This window comes from Taurulus bubalis (genome assembly GCF_910589615.1).
Source record: "Taurulus bubalis genome assembly, chromosome: 18".
Classification (NCBI taxonomy): Eukaryota; Metazoa; Chordata; class Actinopteri; order Perciformes; family Cottidae; genus Taurulus; species Taurulus bubalis.
Window position 1 is genome coordinate 7,512,743 of NC_136606.1, and position 21,951 is coordinate 7,534,693.

General features: G+C 42.2%; 1 protein-coding gene across 1 annotated transcript in view; it reads left to right on the top strand.

The window, feature by feature from the left end:
- Positions 1 to 3,251: 3,251 nt before the first annotated feature.
- LOC306750765 (collectin-12-like) overlaps positions 3,252 to 21,951 on the top strand; it is a gene marked incomplete at its 5' end in the record, with an annotated part of 30,933 nt that continues 12,233 nt past the window's right edge. The window contains 2 exons of the mRNA XM_079234238.1: positions 3,252 to 3,258; positions 4,118 to 4,168. Coding sequence (XP_079090364.1) covers positions 3,252 to 3,258; positions 4,118 to 4,168 — 58 coding nt within the window. The remainder of the gene's footprint in view (positions 3,259 to 4,117; positions 4,169 to 21,951) is intronic.

Below are 21,951 nucleotides of genomic sequence, written 5' to 3' on the forward strand. Positions count from 1 at the left end.
CAACCGTTGTATCCCACTGTCCATGCACGAGTCCTAAAATCAACCGGAGAGGAAAACTACTATTGCATCTGAAGCTGCCTCTGAAGAAATACCTTCTCCAAGTCCACCGTGACAGAAGGAATTATTGTAAATAGCCAAATAGTTTCTAAAAGTATATTTACCTTTGACGGCTGTGAGTAAACACCAGACTCCAGAACAAAAGCAGCAGGTTGTGCTGTTGGAGAAATAAGAGTTAGGCTTCCTCAAAGGATTGTTCTATTTTTATGGACCTACTCACCAGCACAGATCCTATTAGTGAGTTGGCATAAGCCTCATGCGCACATGCATAACTAGAGCAGTTTGAGACGTGACTTCATGCACTCTAAACATTACATGCTTAATTGTTTGCAGGTATATCTCACTTAATTGTGTCCCAACATCCTCCAGAGCCGTCCTCAGGTCAAATGTTGTGCTCTGATCTCTATCAGCCTGACAGTCAGCCTGAGCCTCCTGCATAGACCCGGCACCCACTGGCATGCTCTCGGCTTCGTGGGCCAACAGGAGGAGCAGAGGGACTGCATGTATTCATGTGCAGATGCTAATACAAAACCACTAAAGCATTGGGTGTGCTTCTAACTTCCTATCAAGTACCATATGCTGCGTATTTATACCCGAGAGCATCCATCATACTGTGTCAACGCTGCGTGAGGAGTCCTCTTGCTTCCTGTCTTTCAGGCCTCTAGCAGCAGCGACTCTCTCCTGCTGCACACAAGATAATCGGAGTTGTTCTTATCGGGATATCTCAACAGGGCAGCAGCGTGGCGAATGTGGAATTCCTGTGTGCTTTCTCAGCTCTCTGTTAACCTGAGCCCACTGCTAAAAAGCCTTGACCCAGCAAATGAGGTCCCAACCTCTGAATGAGGACCAGCAGGAGCAAGGCTGCAAGATACCTGACCCTCAGCTGCTTTTTATCAGCATGCCACAATCCCTATCTGGGCCCTAATACCAGCCTGCTGCTCCAATTATAGCCGACAGTAAAATAACAGTTTTGAAGCCTTTAGGAAAACAAGTAATTAGTCGCTTTATCATCTCAGGCGAGTCTGGAATCTAAGCTGTGGTGGACTGGGTCAAACTCCAGCTATTACGGAGCCTGTTTGAAGGGTGTGTTATTCAAAGAAAGTCTGTGTTATGTTTTTTAAAGCTCTGATGATTTTATAGCTGGAACGGTTGGTGCTATCTGTATCTTCTTCCTGTAAATCACTTGGTTTGAACTGAGCGAGTGTAAAAAGATTAACATCAGTGACACGAACCTGCAGACGCAAAAGTGGGTCTGTCTAATTTCTTTGATGTCTGATGCAGCTGTTTTGTGCCTTTGATCAGTGATCTGCATCTGCAGGCTGGAGAGATTATGGAGTCAGGAATTGTTGAAATTATCACTGCACCTCGAGGAGTCAAAGGGAAATGGCCGCTGAACCTCGCAGTGTAATTTTGATCGATCGTCGTCGGTATTGGCTGGCGTTGGGACCATTTTATGCTTCATAAATCATTGTTATGGCAAAAGTAAACAAATGCACAGATCTATATCATCTAATAAAACAGTTAAAATAGATATTATGTATCACATAAAAGTAAATCAATCTTGTGTCCTATAAAACAGACAGTATTATTCTTAAGAACAGATAATATATAGCACTAAAATGCAAAAAAAAAACAAACATTATCTACAGTGTTGTTTTCATCAATCAAATAAGTAAGGCAACTTAGTTAATAAAATGTATTCCAAGTATTTGTTTTTATTTATTTTTCTTCATTTCAATGTCGCTATCTGTTTTTGTTTGAGGAAACAGACTTATTTCTAGCAATTTCCTAAAAGAAATTGCATGCCCTGGACCAGGTTAAAATAATTTAACTGTAATAAAATATGTCTTGAAAATATGGAAATTTTTCAGTATTAGGAATGTGGAGTTATAATGATAAATCATTTGATAAAATACCCCAAACCACATGAGTAATATATTATGGAGAATCACAAATGGCCCTGAAGGAATATCACATGAATATGAAAGTCATTTTTCATCCTAAAAGGAAACGAGATGTGAATATGAAAAACAAAAACAAGAACTGCACTGAAATGTCACCGTTTCGGTGTCGCTCAACCTCCTCAAACCTTTGAAATTATCTGTAATGGGTACCAGACTTTTTACCCGGGGACGTGATTGCCATCAACCCCCAGTAACCTAATCTCATCTCCGGCTGGATTACTGCGACGCTGCACGACGTCCCGCAGTCTGTCCGCACCTCCTCTGGCCCGACAGGGGACGCGCAGCGGGAGAGACGGGACAGTCACTTCAAAACCCCGAGCGAGACAGGGGCTGTGGCCAAAGGAAGCTGGGGACGGTGTAGCCAGGAAAGCACCGGAAATGAGGCACAGCCTTCAGAATAAGAGTTTTGTAGGTTGACCTTTTAGATTTGGGAGGTCAGAAATATGTCTTTATTGTTGTGCAGATAGAGATAAAGCAACTTTGTGTTCCTGACAGACGCTGATAGCACACATATGGCATTTTGATGAAGTCATTTTGTGGGTAATTGTGTTGCAAATGGCCTCGCTGCTCGACAATCAGAGGACAGGTGTGTGTGTTTCTGTCGGGGTGTGTCGGGTATCAAGACATAGGTAACGCCGTAGCCATGCTGTTAACCGCATGTCGTCTGCGGGCCCATTTACGACATGTGAAGCCACATTATGTTTGTTCAATTAGTATACAAACAAAAGTGTAAAAAATAATGTATTTTGTACAGAGGGTTAACAATGTGCAACGTTATTTTTTTACTTTAGAGTTTGTGCTGGGAAGAATCCAGATAAAAAGCTAAATATTCAGATTGAAAATGAATTATTAGATTGCAAAAGTAAAAGTTAATTTTCGTACACCGTTTTCCGCAAAAAGGCGATTTAATTCTGAAAGTGCCACCGGAAGTGCATCTTGTTTCTCTATGTAACTTTACACTGGTAGTAAAAAAGACTGCACGTCTTACTCCTCCAGGCTCCGGTAACATCACATCACTCCTGCTAAAACTCTTCTGAAACTAAGCGAGCAAGAGAACAGAGACGATGGGATTTTAAACTGAAGACATGAAGACATACTTATAGGTGTATTATTTCTTTTATGAGTGTGTGTCGTGGATCAAGTTTGCACCATTGCACTGGATGCTGAGATGCGCAGAAAGTGACAGGGGTCCTCATCTCTTCTACAACCCTCACCGATTTAGAAAACGCCATGAAAGGTATGTTTCCTTTACGTGCAGCTAATACTTGTATAAGTTGTGTGTTTTCCAAATGCACAGATGCCACTCTTTGAAGATTCCTGCGCGTATGTCTTTGTGGTGCATGCTTCACATCTGGATGACATTATGGTAATGCGGTGCAGAAAGTTGTGACATACTTGGATGTTTTTCTTTTCTTACACCACATAGTTCCATCCAATTTAAAGATATAAAAGGACCAAATCATGTTTTATTTTACTTGTAGAATTTGTAATAATGAAAAACAACTTTATCAAGCTAAAGAAAAACCAGACTGTATTTATGCTGACACTCCACCTCTTAAAAGCAACGTACTGTATTTGCGGCATTGATAACTGCAATGTTCATTCCACCAGGAGAAACTGAGGTGAAATACAATCTAACCCCCTCTGACCCCCCACCAACAAACACACACTGGGCTCAACCCTGTCTCCCCTCTGGATCCCATCTGTTTACCATTACCAGTGATGTTCTCTCTGCTCCGCTCCAGTCTTCAGTGTAGTGCAGCACAGTGTAATTAGGGTTTATTGTCAACAACCCAGAGAAACCGCAGCCTGTGGCTTTTACAGTTCTCTGGACCTCCTATCTCCACACACATATGCAGACAGTCTAGAGATGATACTCCACCATCTCCTTAATGTTGGCAGCTTCCACTCTGCCAAACAGAGGTCTTTGTACTCAAGAATAACATTATGAATACTTGGCTCTGTGCCGCTGCCCTGTGGCGTTTCTTTCTGTTTTACTTTGATTGTACTGTCTCACCAATTGCTTTAGACACATGTGCACGCCTAGTAGTGTGCATATGACCTACTTATGTCATGTTTCTGATTATGTCACACAGACGACTTTGCAGACGAGGAGGAAGTACAGTCTTTTGGATACAAGAGGTTCGGTGAGTGAAAAATCTCTTTTCTTAAGGTGGAGGAGAGAAAAGCCGACACACTTGGAGCTCTTATCATGAAACATTTGATGGTTTTCAGAATAAAATATTGTGAATTAAAGCCGCTATAGTGTTTGGGATTTTTCTTTCCTTGAATCTGATAGGTAACGCCACGAAAAAGACACATTTTTCATATCAGGACAGATAGCAGGCTGCCAGAGCCTCAACAGTCCTGATATTTGGTTGCCAATGGTTCTGCAGGGTTTTGAGTTGAACATAAATGTGGCTGACAGGCTGTGAGGTCCACCTCACCACACAACCAACGACCGCTGACAGAGCTCACCAGATCAAGGAGATTTTAGAAACCCGATTCTCCCTTTCATTCACTTAAATTGAGTCACTTAAACGCGTTGACTCGCACAAACATGCCGCGAGGAACTCAAAAATGTGAAGTTACTCAAACTGAAATTGTAGTCAACATACATCTTTCTGTTGTGGTGCAGACAGACTTCACATGCATTTGGTGTACATACACATGCACCACGTGGGTTGTGTGAGTCGGGCCCCATTTTCAGACGTTTTCACATTGGACTTGTTCTGGCAGTGAACCAGACAAACAAGGAAGAAGAGCTTAAATGGTCAGTTAACCCAAATAACAAACACGCACCTCTAGTGTTATCAAGCCATGCAACCAGTGCTGTATTTTTCTCAGGTTTTGGGACGTCTGTCCCTGAGATTTTTGCCTCCAGTAATAAAACAGCAGCACGTCTTTCCAGGAAAAAGTCTCCGCTTTACGCTGAGTAATTCACAGACCTCACTGTAACCAGGTTTAATAGTTCCCATTAATGCTTCCTGTAAAATGGAAAAGTTATCTTGGCAAAAGGACCCTTTGAAGCTTGCATTTCTAGCTCGTTTCTTTCCCCTGCGGCAACCAATATGGTCCATTCTGTTCACACGATTTGAAGTGTTGTTTCGCAGCGTTTTATTTCGTAAATGCAAAATGTGTCACACACGATGCCGCCTGAACGATCATCAAGTGCAAACTGCTCTCAAGCAGAAAGGGTCGGTTTGTTTCTCTGCTCCTCCGGTCGCTGCCGGTGGGTTTTGTGAGGCATATGTTTGCCATCAAGTGCATGCGTTCATGCTTTCGGGTAAAGAAGAAAAAACTGGCAGCAAAGGGCAAACGCAATGTCACGCACACACTCAAACACATCATTAGTGCTTTCCTTAGAGAGGGAGCGCGTGCTCCATCACTGTTCTGTTGATTCAACGTTGATTTGGAATCAGGAGCCTCCGTGTCTCTGTAGTCGGGGTGTTGCTGCAGCGTGACTCACTCACACACAGTTCGGGCCGAGGTCCACAGAGGTGGATGTGAGGCAGTGGACTACGCCACCAGCTGAGAGGAATTCAAGCTGTGTTAAAACACAATCTCTTTTATCCGAGTTACCCGAGTAGAAGCATCCTGTTTGCCTTTCTCTGCGAGCGCGTGCAGGTTGCCGCTCATGGATTAGATTAGAGAGCTGCAGGGCGGGGAGCCAAATCCTGCTCTCAACTTTTAACTTCATTCAGATGAACTCTTGACATTCGGAGGAGTAGGAAGGGAGAGCTGCTGAACTCAGAGCTGAGTACCGTTGGCCCTCTTCAGGGACACGGCAGCTGTTTGGAGGGGCCGACTCCAAGGGTCGGTCTCACCACTCCGGAGGCTTTGTTGTGCAATGGAGCTGCATTCATGCAAACCATCACAGGCCCTCATTCCTTCACTATTAGCACTACAATCTCAGTACTCAGGGGGAACAAGCAGCTCTTTCATCACTGCATGTTTCGCTTTAATTCATTGCATTCTCCCAGGAGACTGATTGTGTTTGAACAGTTGTGATGTGTCAAAGCTGTGACTATTACAAAGTCGCCACTGAGAACACTCAATCTGGCAGGTTTTAAGAAGTAGACTTCTCTAAGAGACAATGCAATAGGGAGCTTCTGTTTTTCTTAGCGTGTCGATACACATTTCACATACTTTGCTATTACAGCTGACTACTTTCTAAACCTTTCCAGGAAGCCGTTGACTTCCAGCGATTCCAATACTCAATGAAAAGCACATTGCAGTTTGAAGACATTGATACATATTCCAAATTGTGAAGCCCCCTTGGGTAAAAACATAGATACAGCTTATAAGAAATCAAACATGAACAGCAAACAGGAAGTTTGTATATTTGCTGGATTATTCGGATGCTTTTAGATCTCATAGTTTCACTTGAAGATATCACAATACAAGTGCCTCTTTGCAACTGCATGACTGAAGGCAAATAGAAAGGTCACGTAATGTTCCCTGTGATGAATTATCGGTTTCAAGTCTCTGCAAAGTGATTTTCATACCTTACTGAAATGATTAGAAGTGAATGGTTGCCGATTAATAAATGAGTCTTTAAACTTATATGCTCTGGAAAATGGACTGCAGTTTTGTAAAGAAAACATGGCACTGTGGTCCACGGTGACTTGTGTGCTTTAAGTATTCCTGATAAAAGTGCATGAGGAAAGATAAAGGAGCAATGATAAACCACAAGGTCTGATGGTTAGCTTCATCCTACAAGAATGTTCTTTACAAAACTCTCCTCCAGTCACTTGAATTCTTGGATTTGCTGCACACGTCTCAGTTTTAGATTAAAATGCTGAAATGAAGTTGCAAACAACACACAGCTTTCAATCAGTTTGTTCCTCCACAACAACAGACGCAGGCTTTCCTCCAGACGTTCTGCATTAGAAAGTACAACATGTAAAATCAACACATGAGTGCAAGTAACACTTAGTGACAGTGTTGAAATATCCTCGAAAGTATGGTGCTTTTTTTACAGGCAAAGTAACGAGTCAGCTTTCTGTAGGTCCGAAAGAGCATGTTGAGGAAACACACACACACACACACACACACACACACACACACACACACACACACACACACACACACGCACACACACACACACACACACATTTTAAACAGAGTGAACTGTTTCTGATTCTTTATTTTACACAAACGTAATCCAGAAGGTATGCATACATCATGTATATTTACACAAATACACACAATGTGTTTGCATTTTTCCACTCGTTTGTATACAAGTGAAATTGCACAACACACACACACACACACACACACACACACACACACACACCTACACACACACACACACACACACACACACACTGAGTGAATTCATCTGGTAATCCCATCTCTCTCCCTGCCAAGTTGAAGCCAGGCCGGAATTGCTTCCACAGTGCTCAAGCTTTAAACATATTTCTTTTTCAGTGGGGGGTTGGCATAAGAAGGCCGTCAGAATAAAATAGAAAACTACCTGAGCTTTGGCTGAACCCCTTCAGCTCCCTTAGAGCTGGTATAATCATTGGGCATTTGCAGTCAGCAGTCGGACCTTGGCCTGAGTCAAACCAGAAATCCTCCAGTTACAAAAACCTGGCAACTCTGAAGTTTGGGTCCCTTCTTAGTTAAAGAATAACACATACAATGAGAAGTGTAGTCCTGTGCACATCCACAAAACCTCAGTGGGACTAGCTGTATTCTTATTGACCCTACTCTGCTGAAATTTAATCAGCTCCACAAAGAAATGTGGCATGCTTTACAGTCAGTTGACCCGACTGAGACACAACCACGAGCCATTTTGTGTTCACTTTATCTTGCTCTTATCAGTATTCATCGTTTACTCTCTACAACTTTACATGTCGAATGCAACAAGTTCAAGCGCGGACATTTTCAGAAATGTAAATGCAGAACACTGTGGCAATGTGGGTTTTCCCAGAGAGATCAATGCAACCTCAGACACATAAAACAGATTGAGGCAAAGTCAGAACAGCAAAGAGCAAGACTCCCTGTGAAAAGATGTAATGCGCTGAACTTCACATATTGGTAATAAATAACTGACAGGATATCAAAGTATACATTTTTCACAAATCACTGAGTTTACAGTTAAGTGACACCATATTTTATATAAACGTGCTAGATGGTATTACTGTACTGATTTTTACTGGAGGAATGTTGGTCTGCAGGTATAGGAGTCAAGGCCAGTCCTTGAATAATGGAGGCCTGATTGCTCCATGCATCAGGTCCTCCTGGGATCGCCACCGCTCTCGGGATGGGGGTCTCGCTCCCTCGGCCGCCGTGTCTCCTGTTCCCACACATGTGGGTTTGGAGAGACCGGGCTCAGGAGAGTTTGCGGCCGGCGTGGAACCCAGAGTGCACTAATCTATTTCCTGCACTTGTTATGGTTTCTCCAGCGAGGCCCGGAACATTCCTGGAGCCGAGCATGGCGTTGGGGTGTCTGCGCCTTGGAGCCAGCTGTGTCAGCACAGCCGGGGCTCGGTTCGGTCCGGTGGGTTTCGCTGGCAAAGAGCATCACTTCACAACCACCTTCAGCTGCAGCCATAATGACACCTCACCGACCACCTCATCCATCCTGGTTAACATGGGATCCAACAGGGTTATGTTGACACTGCTAGACCCTGACACACTTAATACAAACTGTCATTCGATACTTGGCAGCGTCTTTGTCAGAATGTCTGATGAGGATCTTTATGCACTTTGCTGTGGTTTCTTGGCCTTTTTTATGGAATAGTGTTGTGGTTTTCTCTCGAGGTTCGCCTGCTAGTGGTTTCTTAACATTGCATGGCAGGTTTTTGATCACTTAATACTTTGGAAAGTCGTACAAAGCCTTCTTCAAAATGTTCCTTTGGCCTTGAGATTTATGCCTTTGCAAACATATCTGTGTGTGAGCACATGTGCTATTTGTCTTTTTAAATTCATTTTATTGTACCTCTCATCAGCTAGGCTCAGGTTTGGCTTCAGGCCCCACGACTGAATAGGATAAGCGGTTACAGATCATGGATGAATGGATAATTGTGCCTCTCTCGTTGCTGCTAACGATTACGTTTTCTCTAACGTGATTCTCTCGATCCGTTTCTCATTTCCAGTTATCGAAATTGTAACTTAGTGTGAAAGGCGTTGCGCACAGTGACAAGCAGCTAAAGAGCTACATTAGATATTTCCCCTCTGGAGCGGACGTGCCTTCGTCAGAAGACAAATGCCTGTGTTCCTCGTGTCTGCTGTTTGGATGCAACTTTGTGTTACCATATCAACTTCATAACGTGTCACCATTGTGTTTGCAGCTTGTTTCTGCTGCTTCCAAGCGGAACAAAACTATCAGTTATTGCTGGTTTCGTATTTTCTTAGTGCTTCATAGTGGCCTTTTGTGTTAAAAGGAGCTCCAGACGTAGAGAAGCTTGACCTGCAGCTGGTTGAACACCTGTTGTCGAAAGTAGACATGAGAAAACACTTACTGAAGTCACCTGCTAAAATGGGGCAGACTAGCAATAAAACACAGGGTTTCTCTTTGACTTTCAAGGAGGTGGCTTTCTGAGTGCTAGTTTTCAAAACGATTTAATGCCATTTCAGGGTTGTGAATTTGTTTTTAAGCATTTCCAAGCACATATAGCCTTTACACATGTTTTCTATCAAAAGGTATCACGCCTCTTTAACACCTGCTGTGGATTATTTGTGGTTTACTGCCCCACACCTGTTGCTTGTTGACTAATTAGGCCAATTCAGCATAAACAGAACTGTGTGCAGCTTGATTGCTTGTACAATAATACAAAAATATGTGTCCTTTCATTTTATTCCATCTTGTGTCATGTGGAAGGTTCATAGCATGGGCACTTACATTTTTTTACTTGTTATTGTTGATTTGCCTCAAAAACAGTCACCCATACATTTTTGAAGTACTTTTGAAAATGTGGGGAGCCTGAAACACTTTAGAGGAATATTGAGACATGGAAGTGGTGGCAAAAGGGCAATTAAGTGTAGTGTGAGAGACAGAAAATTGTTGGGGGACAAGTTTTATTTCACAAGCAGACGTCCAGAGATAATGAAGTATTATAGGATTCATAAAATAAAGTCAGATCTCTTCCACGACTCAGCTCCACGACTCAGTCCCTGAGAATCTCACACCACCGGACAGATGGGAGGAGAGATAAGAGCAAAATGCTGAATGAGCTAAAAGGGCAGGGAGCGCTGGGCGAGCGGGTGTTGCATCCCAGGAGATGGGAAGGGGAGTGAAAGGGAAGTGGGAGAAGGTGGAGGAGACGCAGCCGGTTGTAAGAGAAGAGCAGGAAGAGGATGGATGGGATTGGAGGCGCATGAGAGGAGCTCTTTGTGAGGAGATCAGGGGATGAGTGTGCGTGTGATGGTCGTAGATAAAGAAAAGAGGAGGGAGTTGTAACGGTAAAGGATCCAGCTGGAACTGTTTATCTGAAGCACAAACTACCCACCTTCGTGACATTAAGAACATATGCACTCGCATATACAATTATAAAATCATTAGTTTAGCTCTGCAGCTTCTCAGACGTCATTACTCACGCTCGCAGACGTTTAGACGTTGTCTTATCTCTGTTATATTTCAATCCTTTCAACCTGGAATCCCACAGAACCGTCCGAATGTGAAGAACGGCCTCCAGAGGGGAGATGGCAGCCGATCACAGAGGAACTCTCATAGTACAGCCTAGGAGGACAAAAGCAGCGCTGGAAAATCACACACATGCTGTCCTCAAGTATAAGTTTAAGCTACTTGTATTTGAGTACATATAAACATACAGTATATATACTATATATGTGGATTTTCACGTATATTTTCTGATTGTTCTTGTGTGTGTATGTTCTGTTCTGTTATCTGAACTTGTTTGAGACGAGTTAAAAACTAATTCATTGCTGTTGAACTGGAGCATCAGTGGCTGAGATATTCTGACTTTTAGTCCCTAATGTAGCTCCTACCTCCCATAATGCAACTCTTCAGCCACAGGCTGTAACGTCTTTGTATTAAAAATCCCATACTAAACTGTAATACCCAAATGCCACTTGAGTCACTTTCTCAAACTTAGAATAGTTGCTTTATTAACTTCGATGTGTAAAATCAGTGGACTGCCACTTTAAGTAAAAGATCTAAATACATGTTTCAACGCTGAACACTGCATAGAAACTACAGCACGATGGATGGGTTTAACAGTCCCTCTGTCATGCCTTCATTAGGCTGAATGAAACAGTCGATCACTGATGTTTTTTCCAGGGCAACACATGTGCGGGTATTTAGCTGCTATTTTCACTGTGGCCTGTGATCATCCGAGTGTCCGTGACTTTTCTGACTCACCTTTTAGAGTGAGGAAAAGCAGCAAAGTCCCCTATCAGCTCTTACACACCATAATAACCCCGCTGTCCTTGACGTGACCCACATGCAGATGTCAGGGGAGGGTTTCTGGAGTTCAGTAAGGCCTCTCTTTAAGAGCCTGTAAGGGGTGTTCAAACAAGGGGGTCTGAGTCATTGATTTAGTAATTAAATAAAAGAATGGCAGAGCGCAGAGACGGCGCTCCAAGACACCTGCGTTCCTTTAACGCCTCCCATGAAAGGACTTGTGTTCGATTTGGCGAGCTGCAGTTCTTTGTTCTGCAGGGATCATGCTTCTACGTTAGATGTTACATTTGAATTCCCTCCAATGTGTGTGTGTGTGTGTGTGTGTGTGTGTGTGTGTGTGTGTGTGTGTGTGTGTGTGTGTGTGTGTTTTCGGCCTTAATGTAATGCACATCACCCTTTTGTAATACTAACTGATAACTTTTGTGAGTCTCATGTGTCCGTGAACACTGAACGCTCTCCAACACCTCCGGCAGCAGAACTCACAGGCACACTTTAACAACGAATTTGGGGATTATTATTTCTGGTATAAGTAATAAAACCTCCTAAATCTGTTATTCACAGTCCAAAATGTTAATGAAAGGGGGGGAAGAAATGGCCGTGAACGTTGCCAAGATCAACCTACAGCTTCCTGGTTTGCAAAAAAAGGAGTTAAAGCGGAGAGGAACGGTGAGGAACCGCTCCAAAACTCTGTCAGATACATAATGACTATCACATTTTCCATGTGTGTTTAAGACGGCAGACAGAGGGAATTCAATGAATTAATTTTCCGGTACCTTGCAGCGTGCACCTCAATTATTGTCGTATCGTATGCAAATGTTTGATTAGCAAACTAAAAGGGAATAAGATACAGTATATTTCTGTTCGCATTCCTCATTGACTTTGAGTTACATGCAGAGTTTGTGTAAAGTTCACATTCACATAAATCTGTGTTCAGTGACCCCACATGTTCAGGGTTTCCATCTTGTATGGACGGGCCACTGAGGGGTTTGCTGATACAACTGATAAGACAAATGTGGAGGAGGCAGTTAAAAGACTAAAAACAATAGGGAAGAAAGAAAGTGAAGAAAAGTTCTTGCCATCCCTAATCTGATTTCTTTACCTGGTTGCATTGTTGTTGAGGGTTATGGAACAAAAGTTTGGTACTATTTGGTGATGTAGGTGTTCAAGAAAAGTTTGCCCAGCAGGAATTTAAAGTAATGTGAGCCAAGGGGCACATGCAATATTGTCATTTGACATGTTTTACACGTTTTCTTTTTTTTTTACACGTTTGTTATTTTTTGACATGATTGTGATTTTTGAAATATACATAATATTTATTTACATTTTAAAAATAAGATATGTTTAGTGTTGATACAAAGGCAACTGGATCTGTTTACAGATTATTGAAGATGTTTCTTCTCTTCTTTAGTTTCCTTTGAGCATTTCTAGATATACAACTGAGAATCTTCACACATACTACAGATATTTTATGACTTATACTTTACCATGTTGAAAAGCTGTTGAAACTTCTGAGTTTCTCATGTTCACAGTCAAATTGTTCCCTAAAGTGAATTCTATAATCTTCTCACAAATATGTGTCGACACAAAACATAATTTTGTTTAGTTAACAAGTGTGCATGATCCCTTCACCAGTGTTGATTCTGCATTGACACATTGCAGAAGCTCTAAGAAATGTTGTGAAGGCACAAGCAGTTTGATTATGATTCATTTTAATCTTGTTGTTCAGGGTTATAAAGTAATCTCTTTGCTCCCTGGCGACGTCTATGCAGTTCAGATTCTTCCACCATTCAGAGAGGAGTTCCCCTCTCAGCTCTTCTTCTAGATTACCCTAAACAAACAGTTGTGTAGAGTCATTTAAAGCCACTGTCTGGTGTTGATTACTGCTTTCAGTGAGCGGTGTGATTCACGGCCCAGATGTCAGACAGCTCCTCTTGACGCCTCGTCTTTGAGTCGGGCTTTAGAAGAGCGTGCCACCCTCATGTCTGGAGTGTGTGTGTGTCTGAACGGATTATGGCAAAGAGCCCTCCTCCTCTTCTTCCTGACCATGCGGCAGGAGAAGATGGCTCGTTGTCTTTCAGACTGACAGGCCACGCCCCCGCAGCCGACCGCAGATGTTGCAGGCCACCCAGAAGGAACATCCTTCTGCATAACAGAAGGCCTTTCCATTGTGACCCACGTCAGAGAGCATCCCATCGGTCGTTCAGATCTGTTTTGGTATTTTGCCTCGCTGACTTTGGAGGAAAAGTGTATAATTTTGTAATTGAACATTCTGCATGCGGTTTGCTCTCACCCTCAAATTTGAATTATTGCGTTGAACAATTCACACAGGAGATCATCATTTTGCTGTTTCCATTCTAGAGTTTCCACTTCATGCATATTTTGATCAAAATCTCCTTCTCTACTTACAATTTGTATTAAATACTATTTCACTGACACTGTATTAAATAAAACAGTTTAAGAATCACCTTAATTCTTTAAAGAAACGTCTAATTTCCTATAACAGCCCCTCGCTGTAGTTCATTTTTGAGTTTCATGCAGATCAAAACGACAGAAGAACTTCATCTATAAGAAAAATAAATGAATAACTGGAGCTATGGGTGCCTGGATTAGCCCCTTCCACTTTAAACTACACAGAAAATGAAAAAGAAAAAGCTTTGGTGCGATGATGTCTTGAGAGGTCGGGAGCTGTTTTCTTGGAGCTTTGGATGCGTGGATGCAGGAAATGAAGAGAGTAAAGTGTTGTAAACTTAATTCAGTCTTCTCATAACAGGTCAACTTGATTCTTGTAGACAGAAGGTAAACAAAACTAAAACAGGTCATTATTGAAATTCTAGCTCGCTGTTTTCTAAGCAACATAACTAAGCGGCACTCTTGACAGACAATTACAGTCTGCTACACGGAGCCATGAGAAACAACTCAAGAAATGGGGAACGATTTGTTGGCGTTCCTCAGGGCCGTCCAACGCCTCCCCAACCTTCCACCCTCTGCATTGTGCTAACAAGCAGATAGAGGCGCGTGTCTTCACTGACATGAAACCAAACTCCTGTTTATGTTCAGAATCGTTCACGTCCGCATGAAAAGGGAAGCCAGCTGAGCACCAAAGGAGCTGAACGCCTACAGAGCGAGGGAGCTTCTCTGGAGGAGATCTTGTTGTCAAATAAACAATAATATAGAAGTTCAATGTTCTGACTCTCTGAATGAACATACATATTATTATTATTATTATGAAACAACACTGAAGTTGATCAATACAATGATCAATGTTTCATGATAAGAGATCATCCAAATGGTAATTTAGCCGCTGCTTAACAACAGAAGTTAATTCTGTAATAATCAATTCTGCTGAAAGAACCTTCATCACTGACAGGCTCGTGATCATTGTTAACACTCGCATTATTGACTGGTCATTATTAAAGCACAAAAAAGTGCTCAACATCAAGATTCTATAACCATATTTTCCAACTTTGTATAGTTTTTACTTAGTGACTGAATTAATTCTAAGCCTGTTTAAGGCTCACCACCTGACCACACACACACACACACACACACACACACACACACACACACACACACACACACACACACACACACACACACACACACACACACACACACACACACACAGTGTGAGATGAATGATTAAAATCATGTTATTCAGCATGTACTTCTGACATAGCAAATGTTAATTTATCTCAAGCTACAACTTGAAGCTGCTGCATCTTCTCACAGCTCCGTTACGAGCATTTTTCTCTCCAATTTCTGCCTCAGTCTTAATGCAGAAAATCCCAATCAGACTCTTATATTTACAGTTGACGACTGACTTCATAAAACATGACAATTAGACACACACACACACACACACACACACACACATACACACACACACACACACACACACACACACAGTCATATTCATATTTGACAGCCCTCCATGTTCTCCCATTGTTGAATGAGAGAGCTTCTCGTTACAAAGCAACCCAGAGAATCACAGTGGCTTCCTCCCCGGTGACCATAATGTTATACCGACATTACCCACAAGCGACACCAGAGCAGAAACCACCGGGTCGGAGGGAACACGTCTGTTGGAGGAGAAACGTATCAAAGAACACAGGAGGTGCTTCCATGTGGACCCGTCCTTCGTCCACGAGGCCGAGTCAGTGGCGGATGTGGTCAACATGGGGATGAGTTTTGCTGATGTGGGCACGGCCTCTAAAAGAACTGTTCCATTGAGATTTCTGTCAAGTATCCCAAAAATCTGCACAGCTCTTTAAAGCCTTCCAGGTTTTATTTGGCAGAACCTCAGCAGAACAGCGACGGTTCAAACTCTGTTGAAGGACATGACGTCTGACAGTCGGCTTTTTCTCTGCTGGATATTTTTTTGTTTTAGATGTTTAAAAAACATTGTGAACTGGAGACGAAACATCAGGATCAGTCTGCTGCTGTCTGCTCATCCATGCAGCAAAACACACTTATCTCCAAGATGTTGTTTTTATCTTTAAAAAGAAACATATTAGACTAAATTCACTTGTGAGATTGTAACTTCACATAAAAAATAATCAATTAACTGTCTGTTCTTGAGCTGGATGTGGGTTTTTTTTCGTGGTCATTTCACTGCTGCTAGTGGTTGTTATTGGTACTGCATGTTCCCGTTACTCTCCAGTTCTCGCCTAAATCTCCTCTTGAAGGGGAATGACCTCGACCTTCATATGTCTGCGTCATTTTGCATGCAGGAGTAGACGGTACACACCGCCGTCTTTACCACAACTAGGATGCTGTTTACCGTATGCTAACAGGCAGATAAAAAGTTTTGATAACAGCCGCAAACAAGACAGAAAAGGGTTTGTTTTAACATCTGAAATACCTTTTTGTGGTTTATTGTTACAGCTGCTCACCGGAGGGAAAATGTCACATTATTTGTTTTATTTTTGGGATTCTCCAACCGGCGATAGTTGTTGTTTGTTTTTCTTTGAAGTCCTTGCCAGCGCTCGGTCAGTGCTGGTCTTTGTGGTGCTTTTCACATTTCGACTGCCACCTGAAGCGACCAGTGGGAGATCCAGACATCGTTCGGATGAGGTTTCGGAGACAAACTCAGATCCAGATCTTTGCAGCTGAGACTGGACTTTGATGTTGAAAAAAATGTAGACTGAAAGATTTACAGATTCTCAGATTTACTACAAAGTGTTGCAATGTTTTTTGAAAGGGAATACGATTTAAATTCAAATCCTGTCTGGTTATATTGTGAAGCGCTGCACTTAATTCTTCCAGTAGACAGCTGACTGAAGACAAACAGCCTTTGAATCCTGTTTTTCACTCGATAAAGTGTTTCTTTTGTTTTTCTTGTCCTGCTCTCCAGCATTCTCACTTTGAACTCTTTTTTGCTGACGGTGTTGTGTTTCTGTCAAAGTTGAGCGTAGGCAGGCTATCAAATTCTGGATGCTAATGTGATGGTCATTAACCAGTGGGCCACACACACGGAGACCAAAAGAAACACACACACACGCACACACACTTCCTAGAGAGCTGCAACGATTTAAGGTGCTTAAGCTCCGATGTTTTGCTTTGTAACCAAAACCTAAGTCGCTCCGTTGGGCCCCAAATCCCCGCGCTGAGCAAGTCCATTCCCTTTCCCCACTCCATTGTTGATGTAGTTTTCTGGAAAGACGACCTGTTTGTGTAACTGCAGCGATCGCTGAGTCTGTGCAGAGCCGAGCGGGGCCTCCGGGCTCGTGGTAGGGCGCAGGGCAGAAGGATGCTGCATTAAAATCATTCAAAATCAAAATTTAGAAGTGTTTATTTCTCTGCCTTTTACCAGTTGGTGAGGCGTCACTATGGTAATGGCGAGGCGGCTCTCTGTGTCTTTTGAGCTATATTTTCAAAGCTAAAAAGGCCACAGGAGATTATTTCTGTTCAAGAAAGCGAACAAAACAACATATTTTACATTTGACAATTAAAAGAAAGGACATTTTATAATGATATAACCGCTGTATCGTGATTTATCCTAAACTTATTTGTACATTAAAGCTGCACTAATCAATGTTTTTGTCATCAAATGAGCCTCTAGGAAATGGCTAGTAGTTATCAGCTCTACAGAGAGTGTTATTGCCTTGTAGCTCAACCTCGTTTCCAGCCTTGATAAACCACTGGACACTAAGTCCACCACCAAAGAGCAGACTAGTTAGCAAATAGCTGATGAACATGTTGGAGTGTTTAGCAGCCAATGTGTCTGTTAGTAGTGGGTGGAGACCAAAACAAAGCTAATAGTCAAAGGTACATTTTGGAAGTGGCTTCTAATACATTTGAATATCTATTTGTATAAAAAGTCAACTGATGCAGCTTTAAACATGTCCTATATCTATTTCCAAGGGCATGCAATAAGTGTTGCACTTCTCTTTACAAGCTGAGACATTTCAGCATGTTGCATTACTAGAAACTCTGCAACATCAGTGCAAACATTTGTTTGGTCAGCAAATGTATCTACGCTACAAACAGTGACATTTCCTGCATCAGTCAAATGTGTGCATTAAGTGGAGGCTGACTGATGAAGGTGTTTATGTACTCAGGAAGCCAAAATGCAACTCTGTATTAACACAAACCTGTGTTTTCTCCTACTGGCCTCGTTCATTTTGAATATGTGTCTAATGGAACCTCATAAACCTGTCACTGGATAAAAGCTGATCCGAGAGATGAATTCAGTCTTCACGTGGAAAAGAAATGACCCTGGCGCGTTCCCCACAGCGAGGCGGCAGACAGTTGGAGCCGGGAGAGCTGCTGGATGCTGCAAACTTGGTTGCCTCATAATTCGACAATGCTTTTTGTTGGATGTGAAACAAAGCTCAGTGAGAGATATTATTTTCCCCCCTCTCCTTTTTACGTGGATGATCTGGCCCATGAGAGGTTCTTGGCTCACTGATGTGACGGGGGTTACTGTCATTTGCAATTAATCCGTCACTGCTTTTTCTCCACCTCTTTAAACCATTCTGCGCTCCCACTCTCCCTCATACTTTCTCCCATTATTTTTTGTTTTTTGTTGTTGGCCTTGTCCGGCCTGTCTTCACTCCTCCCCTCCCCACACTTTACAGTCACGAGCATCACGCCTGCCTGTCTTGTGTGATGGAGGCGTATGGTTTCCATCACATGTAATAAAAGAGATGGAGCCTGAATCAGGCCACACATGGAGCTGGGATGGTGTCGGTTTCCTGCAAGGCCCCAAAGCCATCCCGTGAACTCAGAACCCTTTGGCCCCAATTCTGCACTTCCTCCGATTGCGTCATTGGCAGGTACGGCCTCGAAGTGAGCTCAGTGGGCATCCTGCAGGACGGAGAGTGTTCCCCAGGACGTTAAACAGTCGGTTATTAGGCCGGGACCTCTGCTGGGAGCGACCTTTGTGCCTTGGCTGTGAATCGTGTTCGGCGTGTCTTCTCTCTCTGTCTCCATGGTCCTTGAGAGGAAAAAAGAGCTGTCCGTGATGTCATTTTCATTCCTGTGTGTTTTGTTTGGTGGTTCCAGCGTTTGGTATAAGAAAAGTCAAAATCTCAATTTCTTTGCCACGAAATCCTTCTTTTTGGCTACAATGTTGAACACATCAAGCGTACTTCTAAGACATTTTTCAGTTAAAGATAAATGTCACCAATTCAATTTGAAGTGCGAGAAGATTGAAAATTGGATTTCTTTTCTTTCAAGTCTTTTTTCAAAGTCACTGATTTATGTCCACTGACACTGAACGTCATGCTGCAGTACCCCCGTTCACACGCGTGTGCACACACATCGTTACAGCACATGATTCAGTGCAGGCCACCTCATCATGCTGTTGAGAAAGCTGAGTGCCGGATGACTCACTCATTGAGCCACCATCTCCCTCCTGACCGTGAAACATCTTGGCTTGGATCAGTGTTTCTGAGATCTTGTAAAACGGAAACTTATTTCTGTTTTGAGTAATGAAGGACAGATGACTGAAAAACATAATTGGAAACAAACAACTCCATTTTTGGCATTGAGCGATTCATATGTTGATATATGCTGGAGCATCTGATGCACAGCAGCCACCCACTGTCTTCGTGATGTAATGAAGATGCATATACTAAGGTACTGGACTTGTGTGCAACTTAAGCAGCTGTGTGTAGAATCGTTCATGTGATTGTAGTATGTTTTAGATTATTCTGAAGGCATACTGTTTTGTTTGCACATAAATGTAACATTATGGTAAAAACCTATTATTGTATGTGTCACTTAGTCCATTTATCTCACTGTCAATAAGTTGAATCTGTGGGATGATGGGAATCTTTAGATACCACCACTAGGGGGCACCACTGTTTGAAGTTTTTAAAGCATAAATAATAGCTTTAAGTATGTCTGTTTTCTGAGGAATGTGATTGTACGTTTTACTGATCTCTGTTTCACCTGGCAACGGTAGTAACTAGTAACTTCTGATTTGTAATTCAAAATGTATATAAATATTGCTGTTGTCGTGAAAAAATCTTCCACCTTAATAAGGTTCAGTCGGGAAAACTGAAAAACTGCCCTGTCTTCGATCATGTGTGGCAGAGGATTCCTTCAACCTTTACAAGACATTCTTTCTTTTTTCATTTATTTTGCCCTTATGTCTTTTCGAGACCATTTCAGCAAATAAACTTCTTGTGGTCGTGGTAATTGTAAATCTTGACCACTCGGAGGACAGAAAGAAGTTATTACAGAGCATCAAAGTCACATATGGAGCAGGTTGAGGGGCCTGGATGAATTTTTCTCTTCAAGTTACAGTTTTTTCCGTTCCTTTCTTATATCATGTTTTTTCTCTCAAACTTTCTGTCCTTCCTCTCTACTTTTCTCTTGTTCTTTACTTGTGTCCTAAGCTTTCTACTGTTCCTTATTTTCTTTCTTTCTTTCTATCTTTCTTCACTGCCCAGAAATAGTGAAAACTGGGGACACAAAGTCACCTCTCCTTCACAATGAGTACTTTGGATGTCTAAACTATAGTACTGTGTAATTTTAAATACATTACTATATAAATATATTATACATACTTACTTGTAACAGAGTATTTAGTCTAATATCGTCAGTTCAAATGCACTTGGCCTTAAGTCGAGTCTCAGAGGACTTCTTCCACTGCTGTAGTTTGTCTTGAACTCCTCTCTTTGTCATTGATGCCAGCTATAATTCGGTGATTGCCCTCTTGGAGTAATCTGCTCTCTTGTTCCTGGAAAGGAGGTTGAGTGTGTGTTAAGCGAGGCAGAGATCCAAATCACAGTTTGGGTGACCTCAGCTTACAGCTTTGTGTTCTCATCCGTTACTATAGCGTCCCTTCTGATATTTACAGTAAATAAACATTGTCTTTTAATGAGCAGGGCCCACGCATCGGCCGCGCTTTTGCGGTGGAAATCATTTTGGCATGTCTTGAGCAAATGGATGCAGGACAAAAATGATGTTTGGGGTAATCCTTTGTTTCAGGAAATGACGCTGGTGAAAGACACAGACTTGGAGACACTCAATTCTCAAGGTGGACACAATCCAAATATTATTTCAACATAGAGGTTTTGCAGGAACAATGGGAGACTTTATCCAGACAAAACACACAGTGACATTCCCATTTGAAAACACACTGGTGTGTTGTTGTTGTTTCGGAAAGGCGCTTTGTCTTTGGAGTATCGGGTGTTGTAAAAGTGTTGCTGTCAACTTGTGGTCTGAGCATCCTGGACGATGGTTGTTTTTATGGTTGTGGTCAGTCAGACCTGACCGTGTCTGACTGCGCAGGCGAAGGGAAAGATGACGAATCAGAGTCTGATTTAAAGACAAGCAGCCAAACTAAAGGAAACCGAGTATGAAGTTAAACTGTGAACAAGGAGTTCACTGTTCACTCATGTTTTCCACAGTCTGCTTCAAGTTCTCTTCTTCCTAATTTTGAATATTAAATAATAACGTTTGTCACACTAGAAGCTTTTTTTGTTTTACTTCATCACATAAAGCCACATGTAGCCAAACTTCATGTGCTACAGACCTCAAGATATTTTATCTATGTGTTGGGATTTGTGCATCTGGGCCCCGTTAGTGTGACAGACATTTGAGAATGTGTGAAAGACGTTGGTCCTGACGGTCTCATATCCATCTGGCCATGTGTCATGTAAACAGCTCGGGAATGTGGAGCGATGCCATACAGATAGCTCATTGTTGTTATTTGTCCTCAAGGAGGAAAGTCTAGGAACATACATAGCACAAACAAGTACGATAAACAAAAATGATAAAGAGACAAAGAGAAAGGATTAACACTTAACACACCAAGTCTTGATTCAGTTGTTTTTTATGCAAACTGTTTCAAACTAGGTGGACATTTCTGCTAACAAAACCAACCTGAGTAAGAGGACATGAACGTGACCTATATAGTTTATAAAGCCACATCCCATGTAAGCATGGTTTTGATAATTTACAGGTTAGCAGACACAACATCAAAACTGAGCTATAAATGTTGTTGTAAGGTGAGCATTTTAGACGTCTATAGCTACATATAAATATTGTTTTAACAGAATCTCCATGACTAGCTCTCAACTAGTAATTAGGACCTGCTTCACA